The sequence below is a fragment of the Mytilus trossulus genome, chromosome 4 (genome assembly GCF_036588685.1).
Source record: "Mytilus trossulus isolate FHL-02 chromosome 4, PNRI_Mtr1.1.1.hap1, whole genome shotgun sequence".
Taxonomy (NCBI): Eukaryota; Metazoa; Mollusca; class Bivalvia; order Mytilida; family Mytilidae; genus Mytilus; species Mytilus trossulus.
Genome location: NC_086376.1, coordinates 14,899,175 through 14,919,474, shown reverse-complemented (window position 1 = coordinate 14,919,474; position 20,300 = coordinate 14,899,175). Strand labels below are relative to the sequence as shown.

Here is a 20,300-nt window from a genome sequence, read left to right as displayed (position 1 = left end):
TTTGTTGTTGTTTTTTGTCCACCTTCTGTGTTCTGCTGTTCGTTGATTTCTTCTCATGGCGGATTTGTTAGGCTTAGGATAAGGGTCTGGTTTGTCGTCCTGTCTGCCCTGCCTAAATACTATATACAGGTCATTTTTTGATTTTGCTATTTGATTGCCGTCTATTTATAAAAGTAACTATAATGGCATATTCAATAGAGAGTTAACTTATACCAAAAGGATATTCAAACTAAGCAGAAATATACTATCAACGCGAACTCCATCTTTATGGGAGAAAATAGATAAGATAAATAATAGTTTATTCAAGTGTCACATATTGATCTTAGATAAATTATAAGACAACATCATAAAAAGAACCAATACATAGCCGACTACAGACACGAGCAGAGCGAACGAGTTGGAATATATATAAACACCGTATGACGACAATACCATAGGAACACCACAGCCAAAAAGGGAAAATTAACAAAAGGAAAAGAAATATTTTCCTTTTTGTAGTGAAGATTAAAGTTTTCTGGTTTTATACTGAAATATCTAAATATAGGAACGAACAGTTGTAAAAACTATGTTGATTTATATTTATTTATTCAGGTAAATAGAAAAAAAGCCCGATAAATTATTTGATATTAGTTCTGGAACTCGTTAAAAACACCGACATATAAATAGTAAATAAACTTATCATAGATACGAGAATTGAAATTTTATCTTTTGCCAGACTCTCGTAACATCTATAAAAGACTCATCAGTGACGCTCGAATAAATTACTTAACAGAGTCCGAGATGAAACAATAATTTACGGGTTTTGTGGAGTTTTATTTGCCAATACATATCACCTAATGGTCTGAGATTGGCTTAAGGTAAAAGAATAGTTAATGTCGCAGAAAGTTTGCCTTAAACCTTAGCTCGTTGAACTACAACCTAATATAAAAAAACAATGCCTGCGCCTCTTTTATTATCTTCTGAATGATGGTAACAGAAGTTCACCGCTGCTCAAAAGTATAAAAAAAAATTGAGAGCGAATAAATTCGGCTTACAAACTAAAACCAAGGGAAATCCATCCATTAAAAAGGAAAACAACGAAACAACAGAAACACTGAAGTGCAACAAACAACCAAAACGACAATGCAACACACTTTGAAACCAACTATCATACAGCAACTACCATTTTCGTGAGATTGTACAGGATATTAGAAATATAACAGATAGATTTCTTTTAATATATTAATATGGTTGAATGTTTGTATAGAAATCACATAAAATCGGTGAAAAACCTTCCAAGTTTGTCTAAAAATCGTACAATCTCTAATTCTTCTACATGGAATTTTCTTAAAAAGCTATATGTTGTTGATACATGAATTTGATAATATAAAATAATCAAAAGTAACTTTATATTTTGTCTCAAAATTTATTTACATTTTTTATTGTGAAAAACGTCAAAAATCAACGTTGTGCGGCATGCAACACGATCACGTTAGGACTATTTTGACGTTGTATTGTATATTTTAAGAAAGGCACTACTTGGTTTTATGTGTACCGTCAAAACGAAGTCTGTAACCTATCGTTATTGAATATCTCATTTGACCAAAATATCACTTGGTGTAAATTAACCAATTATCAGAATTGACAAACAGACGCCATTGATGCCTTGATTTGTATTTCAGTACAACAAATAACAAACACTGATTTTGTTTGGATATTGAATTGTCATGGCAACATTTAATCGAAATTCATTCATAAAACAACAACAACTGTTACAACAACAGTACACAACCAAAATATTTGTTAATCAATAAAATGTTGATGACGATTGAACTAATCATTGTATCACAGCTGGGCGATCCAAAACTGGTGTACTGAAGGGCGGTCCATTCAGCAATATTTCAGAATTAGCAGCTGGGCTATCCATAGTCTGCATGAAATGAAGTAAATTACGCCAACATTATCATTCGGACTTAAGTACAGAATGATAATCCGCCACAAAATTTACCCATGACAATTCAGTTATCATCAATTCTACAATCAACTTTTCAACAACATTTAAACAATCAAAATAATAAAAGATATTGCGAAATCAACATTTATATAACAACCAAATTTCATAAAATACATGTATTTTCATCCAATATCAGTATGAACTGTGTTTATTTTAAATTAGAGGTGATCGTGAGGAAATATAACACAATGTGGATACTTTATGAATGTTTCTAGTGCTGACTGAATTTGATTCAAGAAAATATCATTTGCAATAAATGATAGATGTACTCCATCGTCAGAATATAGCGCTGGATGACGATCATCAAAATCTGGATATTTGATAACGTATCCTCCATGTTTGAGTATATAAGATCTCACTCCCCTAATTATTCTCTTTCTTGTAACTTCCATGACATGGTCATCACTTGAGTAACGCCATGAACGCCTGGGAAGAATGCTTGACCATATAAGAGAACAATTTGGGAGCATGCGAGACAGAATTGCTATTGTGAATTTAATGTGATATAGCAGAGCACCACATGGTACATTTCCTATGTCATTCCCACCACAATGCAATATCAACGCATGTGGAATTTTGTTGCATAAATTAATGATGCTGTTAACTGTGCCAACAACATCGTCCCATTTCATACCAGATTTGCCTGCCCATCGCAAAAAACAATTATTATTTTTCAAAAGACCTAAATGACTACCTGAAGGTCTGTTCTCCGAGTGATCACGAGCACTGCATATTATTGAAGAACCAATAATCCATATTTCATTACTAAGACAAGCTGAAATTATAAGTTATTTGGTTAGCTCATTTCTTATGTAACGTTTAAAGGATGCAGATTTCCAAGGACCTAAAGTCATAATTTCTTCATCAGTATGACCATTCATAGCAAAATGTGTAGCTGCTCCTATTCGAAATGAATGCGTGTTGTACTAATTTGGATTACAATCAATAAATTTCATGGTCTTGCATAGTACACTAGAAAATTGAAATCGTGTTACACCGGTTTTGTTGAAATGACAAAAAAGTGGTCCATTGTTTTGGTGTCTGATTGAAATAAAGTTTAATAACAATCTCACCGGGCAAATAGCTACTTGATAAAATCGTTCAACTGTTAATGTTGTAGATAAACCATTTTGGTCTGCTTTCGAAAAGGGAATTGTGATATATGCAGATTGTGAATGATGTGAAACATTGACATCATCATTGTTAATGACATGTTGCGTATTTCTATTAATTGTAATTTCACCGATTCTCAAAAATGCAAAAAATGCTAATTAAAACATGGATCTAAATAACGTACATTCATATACTGAAGAACAGACACATTGCAACGAGTTTATTAATCGAGCTAATATTTCTAAGGTTATAGGTTTGCGACTATCCACTACGCCATATAGTTTGTCCATTCCTTTCAACATTTTTTGTATAATGAACGATGAAGTCAAATCAGTGAGCTCATTTATTCGTAAATAATAGCTTAAACCTGACAAGTACACCTTAACCGTTGCAGGGGCATATCCTAATTTTGATAAATAAGCAACATAATTGACTAAATGCGAAATACTGGACGGCCATGTATTTCCTAAACCTTCTTTTAATCTAAATGAAACAAATGAAGTTAGTCCATTGTTATACGTTTTCCATGTATTCTGAGAATTCGATGCGTCCAATAACTTTGCTATTTCTGGTCTAAAATGTTCCAAAATTCCTCCGGAATTGTAGCTGGATGTGTATCTGCTGTTAGAGCCAGACTTTTGAATTTCTGATTTTTTTTACGAGAAATACAATCTGCAATTATATTTGTATAACCAGGAATGAACTGTGCCTTAATGTGAAAATTGCCTAATAATGACCAATATACTATGTGTCTAACAAGGTTCATAATTCGTATAGATTTTGACGTCTTGTTATTTAAAATTTCAACCACGGCATTATTTTCCGAATTAAATAAAATTTTCTTTTTTTGAAAAAATGTTACCCCATAAGTAAACAGATAGTGCAATAGGTATCATTTCTAAATATGATATACCCTTAGAACTTCAGTACCAGACCATTCTACAGGCCATTTAAGAAAAGCCCATTTACCTTGGAAATAGCAGCCACACCCTTTTGTTGAACCACCAGCGCTGTCAGTAAATAGTTGTAAAACTGAATTTGAAGTTCAATCAATGTCGAGCATGTAACTAATACTGTTAAATTTGTCTAAAAACAATTCCCATACCAATAAGTCTTGATACATGCCTTCTGTGATTCTGACATAATGATGTGGTTTCTTTGCATGACTACTTGCCAAATAAATTCGTCTGCTAAATGCTCTGCCTGCAGGTAGAGCTTTTGCACCAAAAGCTAATGACCCACACAAAGATTGTAGGTCCCTTAAAGTTATCTTTTTCCTACCCAATACCCATTTAATTTTTGACTTTAACTCCAATACTTTGTCCTCCGGAATTTGTATTAACATTTTTTCTGTGTCTATAAGTAAACCTAGATAACTAAGTTTTGTTGTTGGGCCTTCTGTTTTTTCATGAGCAATTGGGACTCCAAGACGACATTATACTCTATCAAAACTATTCATAAGATTTTTACAATCCTCAGTATTACTTTAACCAGCAAATAAAAAATCATCCAAATAATGATCAAGATTATCTGAATTGGACTCATTCATGACAGCCCATTTAATGAAATTTGAAAATTTTTCAAATAAGCAATTTGATTCTGAGTACCCCATAGGCAATGATTTATCATAATATTCATTGAGTTTAAACCCTAATAGATCAAAGTCCCCTGGATAAATTTTTAACAATCTGAAGGCGGATTTAATGTCCTTTTTTCCAATTTCAACTTTTGAACCCAATCTTTTAATCATATCAATGGCATTGTCAAAAGACGAATACTTTACTGTAGTAAATTTTTCATCAATAAAGTTGTTTACACTCAAATTTGGCGGAAAAGATAAGTGCGTAATCAATCTAAATCCACCCGTTTTCTTAGGAATTACACCTATAGGCGAACACCTTAGATTAGATATAGGTCTAGTCAAAAAAGGACCAGCTATGCGACCATTTTTTACTTCACTCATGACTATTTCCCATGCCACCCCAGGAGTTTGGATGACTGAATGTAAATTTTGTTATTCAATCCTACATCGGGGTCCAACATAATTTAACCTAAATCCTTCAGAAAATCCCTTGCATAATATCATTGCAACATGTTGATTTGGGTAATTGAAAAAAAGTTTATTTAATTCTGTGATATTGATCGGAGTAAAGCCAAGACACCATATGTCCAACGGATTAATTAAAGATTCTGAAAAATATAAAATTTAATTATTAAATGTTTGTGGTGCGGCCATTCGAAGGGCAGGGAATCTGCTTCCTCGAGGTCTAAATCCTTGATTCGAATTTGCTCCTCTTTGAAAATGTGTTTGACTTCTAGGTGCAAAATTTCTAGCAACTCTTGTTGTATTTTGATATGTGCCTCGGGCTGCATTTTGAGAACGAGCATATGCCTGGTAGCTATTTACTTGTTGACAGCCAGCGAAAAGGTGGGCCATTCCGCATTTCATACATAAATGGGTATAAAAACAATTTTGACGATTACAAGCTCCCTTGAAATTATAATCATAGCATGGTCGATTACCTACACTTGTCTGTTGAATTGTATTACCCTCCGGTTCCCCATTAGCTATGACGGTGTACCATAAAATGCCATCAATGGAAGACCAAGATCTTGTAGGATTATTTGCCATTCTTAATCGAAATTGCTGGTCATAACAATAAATCTTCTCAAAAGACACTTGTGTACCTCTAATGATTGACATATAAGTGGTCAATTCACTAGCTAAATTTGGAAAACGTTGAATAAATATTTTCATATAATTTATAAATGCATCGGTCCATGACTCAATGTTTTGAATAGATTTAACTTTGCTGTTTTTGTTTGATGTAATTACAAGTGAACCTGCTGCATTATCATAACTTATAATATTCTGAGGTCTGTCAACTGGACTAATAAAATTTTGATAAAGAAGTAATGACAAATCTATAAATTCTCTATTCCATATTTTTTCTTTCAAATTTTGAGATACGTAAACATCATATTCTGACTGATTAGGTATAAGCATAGGATCATTATTTATCTCACCATTTTGATTAGGCATTGGCACAGGAGCTGGTATTTCAACTTGCGCAAATGGCGCTTGTACGTTTATTGCTGGTGCTGGACCTTGCAAGGCAGGTTGTCTTTCAATTGGCAAATGAGCCTGGATTTGTAGAGGAAGAGGTGCTTGTACTTGTACTTCACCAACAATTGCCCCCACATTTTGATTTCTTGGTGCAGCAACTGCACGGTTTCTCTTTCCGCGTCGTCTCTCTGGTGGTTGCGCTTCAACAACGGGCACTCGAGCGCGCCCATTCCCATTTCATCGTCGACCAATTCTAGGCATTTCTTGATAGTGTATGTAGAATATTTCTCTTAATTTTTTAACGTCCTCTCCGTTCGGTTTTCAAGGTAAAAGAGACCGTTAAATTGCACGGACTTTTACTACTCGGCTGTCACATGCCCAAATTAGCATAATAAGAGTCAATGACGACTCGATTTGTCGAGTCTCAATACATGTATATGTTAATTAAATAAATTAATTTAATTTTCATTTAATTAAATTCTATTATTTTTTATCGTTCAAAACGAAATTGATTTATAAAAACAATATAGTTTTGTACGAAAATAAGTAATATATAAGTATTGGCAATTGGCTCTTGTGCATTAAGTATTTGTAAGACAATACTTATTTGCTAATATGTGTGCATGACATTTGCGTTTATGCATATATTTACATAACAGTATTATTACATAAAAAGTCCTTTATATATTGAATACTCTTTTACAAAAAGAACAAATATCTACGATCATATATATTTTCCTAAATTAATGAAGGCAAGAAATCTAAATAGGATATTCAAACTCATAACTCGAAAAAAAACTTGAATTTGCAATTATTAAAAAAGAAAAAGACAAAATGTAAAATACAGCATAGACAGCTGAAGACTGAGCAACATAAATCCAAATAAAAACTTGGTGATATCAATAAACGTACAGATCAAATTAATAGACCGTAACTGTTGTCTAAAATGTATTGTTGCAAAACAAAAACATTATATATTAAAAAATAAAAATAAACCACGAATTAAATTCCCTACCATCATGATGTTTTCAAAGTAATTCTTTAAGTTATTCTTGTATTTGTGAGCAAATAATTGCTGGTACTTAAACGATTTTCATCATGGGTGTAAATCATCTAAAATGTATACAAAATGTGAAATAGATAGAAACTATAAGCGAAAAACAAATCAATGAAAGTTACAATGTTGATACTGCGTAACAGGTGTAATAATCCATGTATATTTTATGAATTAACTCATTCATAATCAATATCTTGATGAAAAACAAACCCTTGGTTACTATGTTTATTTTCATTTTATTGATTGTATTACCAATTGTACATTAGCTAAGCAATATCAAACATGGCAAACTCGTGAAAATCTAAATAAGATCAAGCACCACCATGAAAAACGATCGCAAGGTTGACTTCCGACATTGTTTTACATCTAACCCCCATGCTTTATCAATTTTATATATATATAAAATAAGGTGTGGTATGATTGCCAATGAGACAACTATCCACACAAGACCAAAACGACACAGATATTAACAACTAAAGGTCACTGTACGGCCTTCAACAACGAGCAAAGCCAATATCGCATAGTCAGCTATAACAGGCCCCGATAAGATATGAAATAATGATGATATGCATTATGTCATCGATGAACTGTATTTGTTCAGTTTAAGTTGAGTATTTTTTAAAAGATCTTTTTTGTGTGAGTTAAGCCATTTCAATTGATACTTTTCAGTGTGTTTTTTTTCTGGTGTGATGTAAAATTATTGTTTTATGTAAGGTTCAGATGCCACCTATAAAAGTGTTTAAACTAGCTGCAATTATTTACAGCTGTCCTAAATCATGAACCTGATATTCAGTGGTTGTCGTTTGTTGATGTGGTTCCCAAGTGATTCACGTTTTTCGTTATAATATAGATTATACCGTTGGTTTCCTGTTTGAACGGTTTAGCACTATAACTGTGGTGTCCTTCATAGCTTGCTGTTCAGTTTGAAACAAGGCTCTATGTTTAATACTATACTTTTACATATAATGGTCGACTTACACAAGCTGTGACCTAGATGGAAAGTTTCTCAGTGGCACTCATACTGCATCTCCGTATATCTACCAACCGATAAAGTTTGATTATACCACGTCGTTTTCAATATAATGGACAAACAAACAGTTGCCTTCTTTCAAAATCATACCAGAGGTTGCGTTTCAAAAAATAAAAAAAAAACTATGTTGTATTGATGTTTGATTTTGTTGCAATTCTGTGTACTTAAATTTCGTTTCTCTTCTTTTATATTTGACATGTTTCCCTCAGTGTTAGTTTGTTACCCAAATTTGTTTTCTTTTAAACGTATGACACTGTCTACTGAATTTAACAACAACAGGTGAAAAAGATAGAAAAAAAGTCAGACTTGCGTTACGTCTATAAAAGACTCATCAGTGACGCTCTAATAAATCACTCAACAGAGACCGAGATAAAAACAATATTTTACGGGTTTTTGTGTAGTGTAAGTTAACAATACTATATCCGAAATCACCGAATGGTCTGATTTTGGCTTAAGGTAAATGAACAGTAAATGTTGCAGAAATTTTGCATGAAACCTTGGCTCGTTGAACTACAACTTAAAAAAAATAAAAAATAATGCATGTATCTGTTTTATTATCTGACGAATGAGGGTAAAAGTAGTATACCGCTGTTCGAAAAAAATTAACAAATTGAGAGAGAACAAATTCGGGTTACAAACTAACAATAAGGGAAACACATCCATCTAAGAGGAAAACAACGAAACAACAGAAACCCTGAAGTGAAACAAAAAACCAAAACGACAATTAAACACACTCAGAAACGAACAATAAGATAACTACTGCCATTTTCATGACTTTGTACAGGACATTTGGAATATAACAGATAGATTTCTTTTAATATGATCAAATGTTTGTATATAAAGCACATACAATTGGCAGACCTTAAAATCGCACAATCTCAAATTCTACTCCATGGATTTTTCTTAAAAAGCTATATGTTGATAATACATGATTTGGATAATATAAAAAAATCAAACAGTCACCGACTTAGTTTTTTGTTTATTAATTTATTTACCTTTCTTTTGGGGAAAAACCTAAAAAATAAACATTGTGCGGCCTGCAACACGATCATATCAAGATTATTTTCACGTTGTATTGATTTATTTTCTTCAGAAAGCCACCACAAAAAAAAACACCAGTTGCTGGCATGACACGGGTTATGTTCTTCTCATATATGTTATGATGGTATGATACTAAATCCCTAACGGGAAATATTGTGCCTGATATTGAACACGTAATTGAAGTTTGGACCTGGTATGTCAGTTAACTGCTAGTAGTCTGTTGTTTATTAAGTTTTATTGTCATTTTGTGTATTTTCTTTGGTTACATCTTCTGACATCAGACTCGGAATTCCCTTGAATTGAATTTTAAATGTGCGTATTGTTATGCGTTTACTTTTCTACATTGGCTAGAGGTATAGGGGAGGGTTGAGATCTTATAAATATGTTTAACCCCGCTGCATTTTTACACATGTCCCAAATCAGGAACCTCTGGTCCTTGTTAGTCTTGTATCTTTATTATTTTAGTTTCTTGTGTACAATTTGGAAATTAGTATGGAGTTCATTATCACTGAAATAGTATATATTATTTAATATATTTCTCCTTACATTGAAGACCTGTTGGTGACCTTCTGCTGTTAATTTTTCTATGGTAGGGTTGTTGTCTCTTAGACACATTCCCCATTTCCATTCTCAATTTGATGACATTTGGGTGAATAACAGTACATAAAAAGTCCTTTATATATTGAATACTCTTTTGCAAAAAGGACAAACATTTCTCCGATCATATAGATGTAACACTCCCAAACGTGTCCTTCCCCCAAAACATGTCTGATTTTCCCAAATGTGTCTTTTCTCAATAAACGTGTCTGAAATGTACAATATTCCCCAAACGTGTCCGATTTCATAACCCCAAACGTGTCTGATAAATGTTATTGGCCAAAACGTGTCCAATTTTTAACGCAAGAACGTCTCATGTCTTTTAGCGTTAATACATGTATCTCCTATATAAAATCGCTGATAACGTTTACGGCAATTCTAAAATGGTAGAAACACTTGATGAAGTTGTCATTTATCAGATTAAGAAAGTCCGATGTAGGTTTTTCATTATTATAATAATTGCAAAATTAATCTGTTAGTATTAAGTAACTTTGACTGCAGTTGCTTATTGTCCAGTTGCAAGTATTTCATTTTCATTTAGAGTGAACATACAGATAGTTCTGGAGTTGAATTAATCGTTAACTTTGTAAATTAGTTTGTACTTATAAACTCCAATGATGCCATTTATATTTATCCGAATATTGCATTGCGGGCTTTTAACAGCATTTTTTTCCTCACTTTTGTCAATAGTTTGTGTGTATTTCAAAAGCTCATCAAATTATAAACTTGTTATCCGGTTTTTTAAGGTTTCCACCATCATTATAGACACACGATAAGAAACATAACGTTCAGTGCCAAATATTTCATGCATTAGTTTTATAGATTCTTTTTTTTATGAATATGACTGTTATGTGATTAACGCCTGTTTTGATTGCAAATTTATTTTGTAGTGTATCAATAAACTATAGACTGTTAATTATGTCTTGTCCAGTTGCAAGTACTTTATGCATATTTAGAGCGCACAATAGTTTTGCAAGTTTTAATGTTTTAACAGTTGTACTGTACAAATTAACTTTAAAATGAACTTTAAACTGATGATCGCGTATTGTCCAGTTGCAAGTATGTCATGCATATTTAGAGAGAACATACAAGTTTTAATGTTTTGCAGTTCTATATATTTAGGGAGAACATAGGCTACCTGTTTTTGTTTTTTTTACATTTGAACATACATGTTTTAATGTTTTTACTGTTCTATATTGTTAAGATAAACTGTAGCCGTGCTTGTTGCGTATTGTCCAGTTGCAAGTATTTCATGCAAATTAGAGAAAACATACACGTTTGAATGTTTTTTCAGTTCTACTGAATAAATTAAATTTAGACTGTTGATTGCGAATTTAAACTCAACATGTCTGCTTACAATTTACAATTTACATACGATATAGTCGAAATGACGCCCCCACTTTAACCCATTCTAATTCTTCCGGTTTGAAAAAGTCCTAACGTACCTTAGGTATATTTTAAATGAGAATAAGTATACGTTACTGAAATAACCAAATAACGCTTGATGTGGACACGTTTTGGGGATTGGACACGTTTGGGGGTTAGTTGAGAAATGAACACGTTTGGGCGTTTATACAATTGACACGCTTTGGCGCAGTTTTCAACTAGACATGTTTGGGAAAGTCGGACACGTTTAAGGGGAAGGACACGTTTCTGAGTGTTACATATATCTTCCTAAATTAATGAAAGCAAGAATTCTTTATAGGATATTCAAACTCATAACTCGAAAATAAACTTGAATTTGCAATTGTTAAAAACGGAAAAGACAAACAGCAGAATGCAAAATACAGCATAGACAGCTGAAGACTGAGCAACATAAATCCAAATAAAAACTTGGTGATATCAATTAACGTACACATCAAATTAATAGACAGTTGTCTAAAATGTATTGTTGCAAAACAAAAACATTATATACACCTGGAAAAAAGTATTGCAACACCAAATTCAAATTCAAATTAAAAAAACACTTTTTATTTTTTTGTGATATAATTTGGTAAAATAGAATAAGTTAAACATTATTTAAGTATCACCTGAGTTTAATCAATAAATATCGAATCGATAAGTTCTTATCTGCACATGCAACTACTGTACCCGTAAACAGCAAAACAGGTGTTTTAATCCTCATTGTTTTCAACACTTTAAATAACCAAGTTTTTGAAGTTATGTGATTGACACCTTGTACTGGGTCCTCGACAACTCTTAACTGCAGCAAGATGGCATATTATCATCATGAGCGACCAGGGATGTCGCTGTTACAACTGCATGTATTGTTGGTCATAATCATTCCACTATAAGTCGTTTTGAGAATAAAAATCAGGCAATAAACGTTGTTAAAGACCTTCCGAGATAAAGAAGACCCCCTATACCATTTGCTAGGAAAAATTAGGCATAATGAAGGTTTATCAGAAGGAAACCCACTGCATACAATACAATCCTAAAAAGAGAGTGGTGGGTATACAGAAGCCTTTTAACAAGAACTGTTCGAGATCGACTCATCGCTATTGGTTATTGTACGATAAGACCATTTCAGATACCTTTCCTTACGAACAGACACACAGTTTTCCTTATCCAATGTAGTGCAGAGCTAGCCAAAGTTGAAAATTAGCATCGTGGAGGAAGATTCATTGTTTCTATATAATTCGGTTCATCTCTCTTGACCCGATCGTAGCCCGGATTTGAACCATATCGAGCATATATTGGACACTATTGGGCGTAAAGTGCGCGAAAGAACACCACAGTTCAAACACATCTTGAAATAAACAATGCCCTTCATCAGAAATGGTTGCTGCTACCTTAGAAACAAATTAGTCGATTTATGGCAGGAATCAGAAAACGTTATGATGCGGTTATCCGTTTGAATGGAGGCTTCGCACAAAGTACTAATTCTTTGGCGTATAACGATTACTCATGATGTGAACAGTCATCGGAAGATTATTTTTAAATGTCTGACATTGTAATGTTCGACTACAGTCATAGTTGTAAAATGTATTTTTTTGTACAAAAAACACTTCATTTTGTTATCAAAATTGTGGTTATATAAATTTTTTTTTTAAACTTTTTTTGTTCGTTTAAATGCAAATGTTATCATAAACTATGTTTCAATAATATTTAACAAATATTTTACTATATTTCATCCAAAAAAATAGGTTGATTTTCCAAGTTTTAAAAAATCAAGGTGTTGCAATACTTTTTTCCATGTGTATATATTAAAATTTAAAAATAAACCACGAATTAAATTCCCTACCATCATGATGTTTTCAAGGTGATTCTTTAAGTTATTCTTGTATTTGTAAGCAAATAATTGCTGGTAGTTTAACGATTTTTATCATGTGTGTATATCATCTAAACTGTATACAAAATGTGAAATAGAAAGAAACTATAAGCGAAAAACAAATCAATGAAAGTTACAATGTTGATACTGCGGAACAGGTGTAATAATCCATGTGTAGTTTATAAATTAACTCATTCATAATCAATGTGTTGGTAAAAAACAAACCTTTGGTAACTATGTTTATTTTCATTTTATTGATTGTATTACCAATTGTACATTAGCTAAGCAATATCAAACATGGCAAACTCGTGAAAATCTAAATACGATCAAGCACCACCATGAAAAACGATCAAAAGGTTGCCTTTCAGACATTGTTTTACATCTAACCCCCATGCTTTATCAATTTTATATATATAAAAAAGAAGATGTGGTATGATTGCCTATGAGACAACTATCCACACAAGACCAAGACGACACAGATATTAACAACTAAAGGTCACTGTACGGCCTTCAACAATAAGCAAAGCCCATACCGCATAGTCAGCTATAACAGGCCCCGATAAGATATGAAATATGATGATATGCATTATGTCATCGATCAATTGTATTCCTTCAGTTTAAGTTGAGTAAGTTTTGATAATATCTCTTTTGTGTGAGTTAAGCCATTTCAATTGATACTTTTCAGTATGTTTTGCTCTGGTGTGATGTAAAATTATTGTTTTATGTTAGGTGAAGATGCCACCTATAAAAGTGTTTAAACTAGCTGCAATTGTTTACAGCTGTCCTTAATCATGAACCTGATATTCAGTGGTTGTCGTTTGTTGATGTGTTTCCCAAGTGTTTCTCGTTTTTCGTTATAATATAGATTATACCGTTGGTTTCCTGTTCGAACGGTTTAGCACTAATCACTGTGGTGTCCTTCATAGCTTGCTGTTCGGTTTGAAACAAGGCTCTATGTTTAATACTATACTTTGACATATACTGGTCGACTTATACAAGCTGTGATCTAGATGGAAAGTTTTCTCAGTGGCACTCATACCGCATCTCCGTATATCTACCAACCGATAAAGTTTGATTACATCACGTTGTTTCCAATATAATGGACAAACAAACAGTTGCCTTCTTACAAAATCATACCAAAGGTTGCGTTTCAAAAAAAAAAAGAAGAAAGAACTAGGTCGCTGACCCACTTCTATATGAAATGGATAGGGATTGCTCTGAAATAGAATTCAAACCGTTACTAGAGTACACATTAAAATAGGTACGAAGTAGCAAGAATATAGAAAAATATGTTCCTAAAGTATTTCATCAAACAGGCGTTTTACGGTTTTAAAATTTCTTGTTTTTAATGAAAAATAATATAACTTAATATTTGCCCTTCATTGTCACACAAAGAAACGTGCAAAAATAGTCAAAAAAATATGATTTTGTGGTTAGAATCAATGTTAAAGGTTTTGTTGTTGTTTTTTGTCCACCTTCTGTGTTCTGCTGTTCGTTGATTTCTTCTCATGCCGGATTTGTTAGGCTTAGGATAAGGGTCTGGTTTGTCGTCCTGTCTGCCCTGCCTAAATACTATATACTGGTCATTTTTTTATTATGCTATTGGATTGCCGTCTATTTATAAAAGTAACTATAATGGCATATTCAATAGAGAGTTAACTTATACCAAAAGGATATTCAAACCAAGCAGAAATATACTATCAACGCAAACTCCATCTTTATGGGAGAAAATAGATAAGATAAATAATAGTTTATTCAAGTGTCACATATTGATCTAAGATAAATTATAAGACAACATCATAAAAAGAACCAATACATAGCCGACTACAGACACGAGCAGAGCGAACGAGTTGGAATATATATAAACACCGTATGACGACAATACCATAGGAACACCACAGCCAAAAAGGGAAAATTAACAAAAGGGAAAGAAATATTTTCCTTTTTGTAGTGAAGATTAAAGTTTTCTGGTTTTATACTGAAATATCTAAATATAGGAACGAACAGTTGTAAAAACTATGTTGATTTATATTCCTTTATTCAGGTAAATAGAAAAAAAGCCTGATAAATTATTTGATATTAGTTCTGGAACTCGTTAAAAACACCGACATATAAATAGTAAATAAACTTATCATAGATACGAGAATTGAAATTCTCGTAACATCTATAAAAGACTCATCAGTGACGCTCGAATAAATTACTTAACAGAGTCCGAGATGAAACAATAATTTACGGGTTTTGTGGAGTTTTATTTGCCAATACATATCACCTAATGGTCTGAGATTGGCTTAAGGTAAAAGAATAGTTAATGTCGCAGAAATTTTGCCTTAAACCTTAGTTCGTTGAACTACAACCTTATATAAAAAAACAATGCCTGCGCCTCTTTTATTATCTTCTGAATGATGGTAACAGAAGTTCACCGCTGCTCAAAAGTATAAAAAAAAATTGAGAGCGAATAAATTCGGCTTACAAACTAAAACGAAGGGAAATCCATCCATTAAAAAGGAAAACAACGAAACAACAGAAACACTGAAGTGCAACAAACAACCAAAACGACAATGCAACACACTTTGAAACGAACTATCATACAACAACTACCATTTTCGTGACATTGTACAGGATATTAGAAATATAACAGATATATTTCTTTTGATATATTAATATTGTTGAATGTTTGTATAGAAATCACATAAAATCGGTGAAAAACCTTCAGAGTTTGTCTAAAAATCGTACAATCTCTAATTCTTCTACATGGAATTTTCTTTAAAAGCTATATGTTGTTAATACATGAATTTGATAATATAAAATAATCAAAAGTAACTTTATATTTTGTCTAAAAATTTATTTACATTTTTTATTGTGAAAAACGTCAAAAATCAACGCTGTGCGGCATGCAACACGATCACGTTAGGACTATTTTGACGTTGTATTGTATATTTTAAGAAAGGCACTACTTGGTTTTATGTGTACCGTCAAAACGAAGTCTGTAACCTATCGTTATTGAATATCTCATTTGACCAAAATATCACTTGGTGTAAATTAACCAATTATCAGAATTGACAAACAGACGCCATTGATGCCTTGATTTGTATTTCAGTACAACAAATAACAAACACTGATTTTGTTTGGATATTGAATTGTCATGGCAACATTTAATCAAAATTCATTCATAAAACAACAACAACTGTTACAACAACAGTACAACCAAAATATTTGTTAAACAATAAAATGTTGATGACGATTGAACTAATCATTGTATCACAGCTGGGCGATCCAAAACTGGTGTACTGAAGGGCGGTCCATTCAGCAATATTTCAGAATTAGCAGCTGGGCTATCCATAGTCTGCATAAAATGAAGTAAATTACGCCAACATTATCATTCGGACTTTAGTACAGAATGATAATCCGCGACAAAATTTACCCATGACAATTCAGTTATCTCCGATTCTACAATCAACTTTTCAACAACATTTAAACAATCAAAATAATAAAAAATATTGCGAAATCAACATTTATATAACAATTAAATTTCATAAAATACATGTATTTTCATCCAATATTAGTATGAACTGTGTTTATTTTAAATTAGAGGTGATCGTGAGGAAATATAACACAATGTGGATACTTTATGAATGTTTCTAGTGCTGACTGAATTTGATTCAAGAAAATATCATTTGCAATAAATGATAGATGTACTCCATCGTCAAAATATAGCGCTGGATGACGATCATCAAAATCTGGATATTTGATAACGTATCCTCCATGTTTGAGTATATAAGATCTCACTCCCCTAATTATTCTCTTTCTTGTAACTTCCATGACATGGTCATCACTTGAGTAACGCCATGAACGCCTGGGAAGAATGCTTGACCATATAAGAGAACAATTTGGGAGCATGCGAGACAGAATTGCTATTGTGAATTTAATGTGATATAGCAGAGCACCACAAGGTACATTTCCTATGTCATTCCCACCACAATGCAATATCAACGCATGTGGAATTTTGTTGCATAAATTAATGATGCTGTTAACTGTGCCCACAACATCGTCCCATTACATACCAGATTTGCCTGCCCATCGCAAAAAACAATTATTATTTTTCAAAAGACCTAAATGACTACCTGAAGGTCTGTTCTCCGAGTGATCACGAGCACTGCATATTATTGAAGAACCAATAATCCATATTTTATTACTAAGACAAGCTGAAATTATAAGTTATTTGGTTAGCTCATTTCTTATGTAACGTTTAAAGGATGCAGATTTCCAAAGACCTAAAGTCATAATTTCTTCATCAGTATGACCATTCATAGCAAAATGTGTAGCTGCTCCTATTCGAAATGAATGCGTGTTGTACTCATTTGGATTACAATCAATAAATTTAATGGTCTTGCATAGTACACTAGAAAATTGAAATCGTGTTACACTGGTTTTGTTAAAATGACAAAAAAGTGGTCCATTGTTTTGGTGTCTGATTGAAATAAAGTTTAATAACAATCTCACCGGGCAAATAGCTACTTGATAAAATCGTTCAACTGTTAATGTTGAAGATAAACCATTTTGGTCTGCTTTCGAAAAGGGAATTGTGATATATGCAGATTGTGAATGGTGTGAAACATTGACATCATCATTGTTAATGACATGTTGCGTATTTCTATTAATTGTAATTTCACCGATTCTCAAAAATGCAAAAAATGCTAATGAAAACATGGATCTAAATAACGTACATTCATATACTGAAGAACAGACACATTGCAACGAGTTTATTAATCGAGCTAATATTTCTAAGGTTATAGGTTTGCGACTATCCACTACGCCATATAGTTTGTCCATTCCTTTCAACATTTTTTGTATAATGAACGATGAAGTCAAATCAGTGAGCTCATTTATTCGTAAATAATAGCTTAAACCTGACAAGTACACCTTAACCGTTGCAGGGGCATATCCTAATTTTGATAAATAAGCAACATAATTGACTAAATGCGAAATACTGGACGGCCATGTATTTCCTAAACCTTCTTTTAATCTAAATGAAACAAATGAAGTTAGTCCATTGTTATACGTTTTCCATGTATTCTGAGAATTCGATGCGTCCAATAACTTTGCTATTTCTGGTCTAAAATGTTCCAAAATTCCTCCGGAATTGTAGCTGGATGTGTATCTGCTGTTAGAGCCAGACTTTTGAATTTCTGATTTTTTTTACGAGAAATACAATCTGCAATTATATTTGTATAACCAGGAATGAACTGTGCCTTAATGTGAAAATTGCCTAATAATGACCAATATACTATGTGTCTAACAAGGTCCATAATTCGTATAGATTTTGACGTCTTCTTATTTAAAATTTCAACCACGGCATTATTATCCGAATTAAATAAAATTTTCTTTTTTTGAAAATAGGTATCATTTCTAAATATGATATACCCTAAGAACTTCAGTACCAGACCATTCTACAGGCCATTTAAGAAAAGCCCATTTACCTTGGAAATCCCAGCCACACCCTTTTGTTGAACCACCAGCGCTGTCAGTAAATAGTTGTAAAACTGAATTTGAAGTCCAATCAATGTCGAGCATGTAACTAGTACTATTAAATTTGTCTAAAAACAATTCCCATACCAATAAGTCTTGATACATGCCTTCTGTGATTCTGACATAATGATGTGGTTTCTTTGCATGACTACTTGCCAAATAAATTCGTCTGCTAAATGCTCTGCCTGCAGGTAGAGCTTTTGCACCAAAAGCTAATGACCCACACAAAGATTGTAGGTCCCTTAAAGTTATCTTTTTCCTACCCAATACCCATTTAATTTTTGACTTTAACTCCAATACTTTGTCCTCCGGAATTTGTATTAGCATTTTTTCTGTGTCTATAAGTAAACCTAGATAACTAAGTTTTGTTGTTGGGCCTTCTGTTTTTTCATGAGCAATTGGGTCTCCAAGACGACAACATACTCTATCAAAACTATTCATAAGATTTTTACAATCCTCAGTATTACTTTTACCAGCAAATAAAAAATCATCCAAATAATGATCAAGATTATCTGAATTGGACTCATTCATGACAGCCCATTTAATGAAATTTGAAAATTTTTCAAATAAGCAATTTGATTCTGAGTACCCCATAGGCAATGATTTATCATAATATTCATTGAGTTTAAACCCTAAAAGTCCCCTGGATAAATTTTTAACAATCTGAAGGCGGATTTAATGTCCTTTTTTCCAATTTCAACTTTTGAACCCAATCTTTTAATCATATCAATAGCTTTGTCAAAAGACGAATACTTTACCGTAGTAAATTTTTCATCAATAAAGTCGTTTACACTCAAATTTGGCGGAAAAGATAAGTGCGTAATCAATCTGAATCCACCCGTTTTCTTAGGAATTACACCTATAGGCGAACACCTTAGATTAGATAAAGGTCTAGTAAAAAAAGGACCAGCTATGCGACCATTTTTTACTTCACTCATGACTTTTTCCCATGCCACCCCAGGATTTTGGATGACTGAATGTAATTTTTTTTATTCAATCCTACATCGGGGTCCAACATAATTTAACCTAAATCCTTCAGAAAATCCCTTGCATAATATCATTGCATCATGTTGATTTGGGTAATTGAAAAAAAGTTTATTTAATTCTGTGATATTGATCGGAGTAAAGCCAAGACACCATATGTCCAACGGATTAATTAAAGATTCTGAAAAATATAAAATTTAATTGTTAAATGTTTGTGGTGCGGCCATTCGAAGGGCAGGGAATCTGCTTCCTCGAGGTCTAAATCCTTGATTCGAATTTGCTCCTCTTTGAAAATGTGTTTGACTTCTAGGTGCAAAATTTCTAGCAACTCTTGTTGTATTTTGATATGTGCCTCGGGCTGCATTTTGAGAACGAGCATATGTCTGGTAGCTATTTACTTGTTGACAGCCAGCGAAAAGGTGGGCCATTCCGCATTTCATACATAAATAAAGGCAACAGTAGTATACCGCTGTTCAAAACTCATAAATCCATGGACAAAAAACAAAATCGGGGCAACAAACCAAAACCGAGGGAAACGCATTAAATATAAGAGGAGAACAACGACACAACACCGAAACGCAACAGCACACAGACACGGACCAAGCAACAGACAACACACCA

At 32.9% G+C, this 20,300-nt stretch overlaps 1 protein-coding gene across 1 annotated transcript; it reads right to left on the bottom strand.

The window, feature by feature from the left end:
• Window positions 1–2,122: 2,122 nt before the first annotated feature.
• On the bottom strand, window positions 2,123–19,226 carry LOC134716448 (uncharacterized). Its single transcript, XM_063579446.1, has 3 exons — window positions 18,647–19,226; window positions 6,134–6,373; window positions 2,123–2,768 (listed from the first exon to the last, which is right to left on the bottom strand). Exons 1-3 carry the CDS (start codon window positions 19,224–19,226, stop codon window positions 2,152–2,154), a joined length of 1,437 nt encoding a protein of 478 aa, XP_063435516.1. The 3' UTR covers window positions 2,123–2,151.
• Window positions 19,227–20,300: the final 1,074 nt, after the last annotated feature.

Bases quoted from the DNA above. Each gene is read 5' to 3' on its own strand.
- LOC134716448 (XM_063579446.1), bottom strand. From the start codon at position 19,226: ATGAATGAGTCCAATTCAGATAATCTTGATCATTATTTGGATGATTTT. The intron at 6,374-18,646 runs GTAAATGGGCTT...CCGTTGTTGAAG, and splicing joins GTGTGGCTGGGATTTCCAAG to CGCAACCACCAGAGAGACGA. The intron at 2,769-6,133 runs GTGAGATAAATA...TTATAATTTCAG, and splicing joins GCCAATGCCTAATCAAAATG to CTTGTCTTAGTAATGAAATA.